The 7,545-nt window shown below is 31.4% G+C and overlaps 1 protein-coding gene across 2 annotated transcripts; it reads left to right on the forward strand.

Moving 5' to 3' along the window:
- Positions 1-274: 274 nt before the first annotated feature.
- LOC140444206 (uncharacterized) lies at positions 275-6,424 on the forward strand. Of its 2 annotated transcripts, XM_072535943.1 has the most exons (8): positions 275-559; positions 970-1,284; positions 1,340-1,703; positions 1,791-1,893; positions 2,111-2,346; positions 2,566-2,836; positions 2,905-3,107; positions 3,385-6,424. In XM_072535943.1, the coding sequence occupies exons 1-8, from the start codon at positions 467-469 to the stop codon at positions 3,414-3,416; spliced, it is 1,617 nt and encodes a 538-aa protein (XP_072392044.1). In that variant the 5' UTR covers positions 275-466; the 3' UTR covers positions 3,417-6,424. The 2 variants fall into 2 exon arrangements, with proteins under 2 accessions (XP_072392044.1, XP_072392045.1); XM_072535944.1 differs by lacking the exon at positions 970-1,284.
- The last annotated feature ends 1,121 nt before the right edge of the window (positions 6,425-7,545 follow it).

Consider the following 7,545-nt stretch of genomic DNA (forward strand, 5'->3'; position numbering starts at 1 on the left):
TTATCATCCTAATCATTTTCAGATTTTATAAAAGATGACGAAAAAATTGTTAAAAAATAATTGTGTTAATTTTGTACATATTTGTTGATTGGATAAAAAGTTTGAGTAAATTTAAAATATTGTAATCTGTCATTGAAAATTATAGAACTATTTAACTGCTGCATGCCTATCGCTCCATCTACAGGAAAGTGTACCAATACAATTTCGTGAGCGTTGATCTACGAAAAAGAAATCTGCAAAATTATCCGAAAAATTTTAAATCAGAAAATCTCTTAGTTTTTTTGGATTGGAAGATTTATTGGAGAGCAAAGGGAGAATTTGATCTAAAATGTTTATTCTATTGTTTAGTTCTTTAACCAATCCGAACTAATTTAAAAGAGACATTAGTGTAAAAACTAATGGGGAGATTTTTGAGAGTACAAAAGACAAGTTTTTATTCAGAAACTTAGTTTATAATCTGTTAAATATGGGAATCTGCAGGTTATGTTTACAAGTAGAGGGTGAGAAAATGAAATCTCAAAAGGTTTTAGATTTATTGAAAAAATTTGTACCTGGCATGGTAAGTTATAACCAACGTAATTTTTTTGGTATTTATATATTGTATATAAAAATTTTTTAATGATATTCCTCAGAAAATAATTTTGCCGGGAAGAGTTCAGTTTTGTATGTATCTTTTTTTTAATATTTTACAATATTTTTACGATAATTAGAGTAAAAATTAACAAAGACTTTGATGTCTTGATGCAACGTTAAACACTTTTTCTGATAACTGTTTCGTAGGCGCCTATTTTTATTGGTAGACAATTATATTATTTTTTTTTAAATAAAAAATTGTAGATTTGCTAAGAACACTTGTATTCTCTACTAATGACTGCATGCTTAATCCAGATAATTAAAAATGAAGGAAAACTGATGTTAGTGATAAACATATTATGTAAGTCTTACTTTCTTATTACTTACTTATTTTAGTACTCCATTATGAAAAATCTAGACCTTCTATTATGCGAAATATGCTCGACAAACATTGAAACGCTCAGTGTATTTATGGACACAATAAATGGTACCAACGAAAAGATCAAAACAGCCAAAGAGGCAACTACAGAGAAAATCGATTTAATGAGTTTGGTACAAATGAACAATAATTGCCGTAGAAAAGTGAGTTCTGCTTGTCGGCTCTGCTTGAAGATTATTTCTAAGCCTCAAATATTTCTTTATGAAAACAAATGTAATCTTTTACGGCACGATCTCATTCTTGAAATGTCGCAGATATGCATGATATCAATGGTTGGTATACATATGTGTCAAGATCTTCCAATTGTTCTTTCTTTTTTTATTTTAGGACCTCGAACTTTCTGAACATCCAGTGATGTGTGTACAATGTTGGGAAAATCTACAGATATGCTACAGTTTTATAAAGGGCTGTCTAGATATAGACAAGAAAATCACAGCATACTGTACAATTTTCTGTGTCACCAAGAAGGATATAACAGAAAGCATTTTTACAGAAATGTGCAATTACTTTTCCGAGAACCTCGATGAAGATCTGATAAAATTGAGTAAAATTATTGAGAAAGAGGATGAACTATTCGAAAATTGTCTAGATGTGAGCAGGTATACTTTAAGAAAAAATGTGAAGAGGGAATATGGGCCAGAAGACTGTAGTGATAACGATAAAGTTTGTGAAAAAAAGGAAATCTCCAAAAGTAAGTTGTATTTTTAAAGTTTACATTTTTAAAAAGAAAAAATAGCTGTTATAGATCAAGAATTTTTATTTATTTTGGTTTTTTGAGGTATCTCAAAAAGACGTAGGCACTATTTTACACAAGATGATGATAACTTTTTACTGGAAGCTTACATGGACGTAAATAATGCAGAAAATAGTGTCAGAAAGAAGTGAGTATAATTTCATATTTCATTTTTATACACTATCGTGAACTGAGTTGATATTGTAGATGCTTAAACTCTGGAAATGCTTTTTATTTGAACTTCTTTGTTCATGTAGGTTCTTCTTTTCTATTGTTTATTATTCGTTTTGGGAGAATGGTCCAAATGCATTTATTGAAGATTTTCTTACAGAGTAAGTAAAACACGATCATCTTTTTTTTTCTAGAATTTGGCCCCAAATCCAAATCAAATGGTTGGAATCCTTTCCTGAGAAACCTTTGACGATTTCGTCAATACATTCAAGAATAAAACGACTTATTGGCAAAACTGGAGGAATCAAGAGATCTAGACCAAAAAAAAACATCCCAAGACCTCCCAAAAAACCGTTTGTTTTACAAAATATTCTATTAGTGCCCCCTATTAATAAACCTGATGTTGAATGTAATGAATCATTTACTGAAGGTAAGCATATTAATTTTTCAACTATGTTATAGAACAATGTATTTTAAAGTCACATAAAATGTCAACTTTATGAATATGAAAAAGGTTTTCTATGTATATTTTTAGATGATTTGACTTCTGGTAGTATTTTTTAAGTCTTTTTGGATTTCGTCTATGATATTCTGTTCAAAATTTATGAATTATTGTCGCCCATTATTTTTAATTTTTTGTTGTTTTTAGATGTATCATCAGTAAAGCTGGAATCACTATCCAACGAGGAGGTTCATCTAGCGGAGTTTAAACTAGAGCCTTTATCAGATTGTCCTCCATCTGACAGTGATTCAGACACTGAGTCACTGCCTATACCTGATTTAGAAAGAATGGATGTACGTGAAAGTACAAGTAGTAATGTTTGGATAGATATATCGAAAGAACTAGAAGAGGAAGAGGAGGAAGACGATGATTCTGGAAACTTCCATGCCATTTTCAAATACTACAAACATTTCCTAAGGTAAGTTGAACCATGGAAATATGTCAACTCTTTTTTGTTTGGAAAATTTAATCATTATTTTCATACAGCACCACAAAGATGTATGCTGACAAAACAGTTACCACCTACAAATGTAACAGCTGTGATTTTGAGACTAAATACCAATACGAGGCAGACTGCCACAAAAGTTGCAATCATTTTGAATGCGAATATTGTTCATTTGAGACTTCCAAACTGTCCACACTGATAAGGCACACCTCACAGGAGCATAAGTTGGACATTGAAGATGATGGTAAACATTTTTACTCCTAGTCTCTCCCTCCCAATTATTTTCTTAATCATAAAACTTACATTCATAAGTTTTTAGATAATTAACTGAACCGACAATAATTGATATTTTAGTGATATAATCATTTGTGATACATCTATTAAAAGCTTTTGTATCACTCACTATGATCCTAAAAAAAGAGTTTTTCTTTCACTGGGAGTCACTTCAGGTTTATGGTTCAGAAAAGAATTGGGCAGATTTTAGATAAGCAATTTTATATGTAATTATTGTATCCTTTCAGATATTCCAGAACTGACTCCATTTGCAATATAGTCCTGTGGCAATAAGAAATGTGTGTTTACTGTGAAGATTTCAAAAGGATAATAGGTTAAGTTAGGTTTACAAAGTTAAAGTCATTAAGATTTTAATAATGATATTTTTGTTTTTGTAGTTGTAAGTGCTGACTGCTTATATTGTTTTATTTTTGTTTTGTATATGTTCTGAAGCATTCTTTGACTTACATGCCCAACTGTTTCCTTAGTTGTCCTTGAAGAATAAATTTATGTGTGTAGCTTTGTTTAAATTTGTTATATTAAATAGGCTAGAACACTCAAAAAAATATTTTTGCCAATTGAAGGGGTGAGTGGATGAAGGGAGTAAATAACAAAACTGAGTTTTTGAGAAATTTAACTTCAAAGTTTTATCGCTGGAACTTTTTTATTAATCGATTGTTTAAACCGATTTTTTTTTTATTCTCACAGGTAGGATATGTATAAATTTTATTGTAAAAACAAAAATCTCCCCGATTTTTAAAAACTTATTTGAAAAATATATATTTGTACTTACCTCTTTTATCCAAAAACTTTTTTGTGTTAGAAATTATGTCTATGCCAAAATAAAGGGGGTATGTGGACTTACCTCCTTTATCTAGGATAAATATTTGCATTTTCTTTTGAATAAGCGCTATAATCAGGAAAAAAATAACATGGATGACAAATAAACACTTATATTTTTGGTTTTACAAAGGAATCACAAACACTGAATTTCTAAGCAGCTTTTTAATCAGTCTAAGGATATTGTACCACCTTCTTAAAATGTTTGTTGCTCTATGATGACTTCATAATACCACTTATCCCTTTCTGGAATGAAGCAAAGCTATTCTTTTAGGTTGTCTACCTTTTCTTTGCTTAAGGATCCAGTATTTTGGATATGTCTTGGAATGTTGAATTGTTCAGGTAGAAGGGATGGGAAATGTTTCTGCATGAGGATACATACCATTTTGAAAGGTGTGTAGTAATCGTAAGACTCCTTGAAAAGGTATGATCCAAAGACATCTACGCGAATCCACTTGATTCCAGTTTTGAAATTAACCTTTTCATTAAGAAGATCTTTTTTTCTATTCATTAGTTTCATGGTTTTCATAATATTTTCCGTGTCTCTAAAGTGATGTTGCATGTCTATCACCATATTTTTCTTGTTTGAAGAAACAATCGCATCACCATATTCATCAGAGATGTAAATGTTTTGATGTTTCTTTAGTCGTTTCTCAATATGTCCAAATGCTCTATCCGAGTCTAAGTACGAGTGTCCTACCTCTGGAAACTTGTGCTCAATCGTTTTAAAGATGCTTTTGCCTACAAGATACTGAAACAGATATACGATCAAAAATTTTTTATTTTGCCTGGCACACGAGTCCGTCCACAAAATTAGATGATCTTTTCCTTTAAAGGCTGGATCCACTTCGATTGTTCGTAGAAAACAACTAAAAATTTCCGAGCTACCTCTGGAAGCTTGATTTTCCGTCCATGTGCAGAAAACAGTTTTTTCCACATTTTTGGTTATTATGTGGATTCCTAAGTTGTAAAACCACATTTGTCTAAGATAAAAGGCTTTCGAGGTACTAAGCCTAGATAGGGGCATAGTTTGCTGTAGATCCAATGTTACATACACAGTGTTCTCTGATTTGCTAGCAAATTCTCGATCTGCTTTTTGAGATTCAAACGCTGATTTGTAATTTTCAGCGTGCTCTTCATTACTTTTGCCAGAATCTCATGTGCTACATGTATCGCTTTTGGGATAACCAAAAGACAGATTAAATTCATCATTAAAAATGAATCGGTATGTAGCCTCTTTTATTTGAAATTTTTCATTTCTTCTTTAAAGTTTATGCATTCTAGGGATCGAAAGTTGTGGTGAAAGATATTTTTTGTGAATATTACAATGCCTGGAGTAGTGCGACTCTTCTGCTGGGAAACTGGAAATATGCTCAATGACGTAAGCAGCAACTTCAGCAGGGGTCTTGTTAGGTCTGACTGCGTGTTTTCCCCTTCTGTCCGGTTCAGGGGCATTTTTCCCTGATTTTATTGAAGTTTGAATCAGGTCAACCTTTTTCAAGCTGATTGCAAAACAAGGAAATGAAAGCCCGTTTGCATACGGTAGTTTGCCGGCCACTACAAGTTACATTGTATTGGTAGGTGGCAGTTTTATGCTTTAAGGCTCCAGTTTTCTTTGTCATTGGTTCCCTTTTTTTAATGCTCTTAAAAAGAAGGCAGTTTTTTGCATTTACATCTAGTTTGTAGTAGGAAGAGAATATTGATTCCCTTTCTTCTACAGTTATTGACTGTAGCGATACACAAAACACTTGTAGCAGCAATTTTCATTGCACAAAATCCCAGAGTTAACGGTTTTAGCGGGTTTTACTTGGCCTATTTTAGATGTAGGTCATCCCTTAGGTCTTCCCGTAGGTTTTTATGTTCTTTGGCTATATTTGAATCAGAAAAAAATGATATCACTAATGTTGCCGTTTTATTATGGCAGCTGACGGATACATGAAGGAGGTATGTCACAATTTTTATTCTCTTTGGTATGGATGAAGGAAGTAAGTACTTTATCTTGTTACTTACCTCCTTCATTCACTAGATATTTAAAGTAGTATGGACAATTACCTCCTTCATACGCTGGCTATCTCAGTTATTTTAAATCATAGAAGGCTGGGGATAAGCAGAAAATTTAATTTAGCACTTACCACCTTCATACATGCGGATAACTCATTTTCTTAAAAAATGTCACTTACTCCCTTAATCCACTCACCCCTTCAATTATTAAAAAAGGTTCCAAAGTACTTAATGTCCAATAAATAAATCCATTATTTACCTGATGCATTCTTCAATCCAGTTATTGTTTATTAGCTGCATCTAACTTGTTTTTATTTGTAAAATATCAATAGGAAATAATATAGTTTGATTCCAATAAATCATTCAGAGAATGTAAACAGACTATATCCCAGAGTTTTATTATTTTTATCGAATATGGTTTTATTTTGAATAAAATTTTATTTTATATTTGTCTTTTTTTATTTATGTACATTGACGATCATTTGATTTGTGGAACAATGAATACATATTTATAGAATATAAAATTAAGCTCTGATCTACTTTCATTGCGTAAATACCACAGAAATTTGGATTTTGACCCAAAATACACACAATTTCTGGAAATTTCATAAAAACTGTATTCCAAATATAATCTGATACAGTAAGAAGAAAGGATATACAAGTTCAACTCATTTGATATTCCCATTAACAGTTTGATCTCTCCAGCTTATTAAAAGAATCCCTGTCTTTAAAACCTAATTAAAACAACACTATTATAACAGTCATATTTTATTTAAAAAGTAAAACAAACTAATTATTACAATTAGATCAATAACCTGCCTAAACAAAAAGGGGTAATTTTAAAGAACTGTTACATCAACAGAACCAAAACTCTTTCTTGAAAACTCCTAAAACTAATGATTTTTACCTTGTATGAATTAAAACAAATATTCTTTGTAAATTCACATCACAAAATTATTAATAACAAATACAATAAAACAAAAAGTTACATTGCAACTTTAGTCAATCATTATGATGAGCAGTAGAAACTCAACTTCACTGTTTATGATGCTTTAATTTTATCTTCAGGTGAAATCAGTGTCTCTTTGTCTTTATCGTCTACTGCTTTTTTCTTCATCCAAGCACACTCACAGCTAAAGGTACAATTTTCTTTTTCTCCATCCTTTTTGATGGCAGACTTCTCCCATGGGTTCCAGAATTTTAGTAGTATTGGTTGGATGAATCGGTGGAACAAGAATAGAAGTAGTGGAATGACGAAACAAGGCACGCATCCAGCCATTTTAGAATGTTTAAATTATTGATAAAATGGTGACAATAATTGATTGGAAATAGACACAAATTTACGTGTCCTTAATAGTTGTGTTTACAAAATTTGACAATTCATGTGGTCTTGACGTTAGTGACATTTGTAGTCTGCGGTGTTGTCATGTTAAAAATTCAATATCATTTTCTCTCTCCTGATGCCAACCATAATGTAGCTTCGCCTATTTTTTCGAAATTTTAAACTGTTTGTCCTTGTGTAGTGTAATGTACAATTTTATATTTATGACATTCTTTGATTTTTGGAT

Source organism: Diabrotica undecimpunctata, chromosome 6, assembly GCF_040954645.1.
Source record: "Diabrotica undecimpunctata isolate CICGRU chromosome 6, icDiaUnde3, whole genome shotgun sequence".
NCBI classification, from domain to species: Eukaryota; Metazoa; Arthropoda; class Insecta; order Coleoptera; family Chrysomelidae; genus Diabrotica; species Diabrotica undecimpunctata.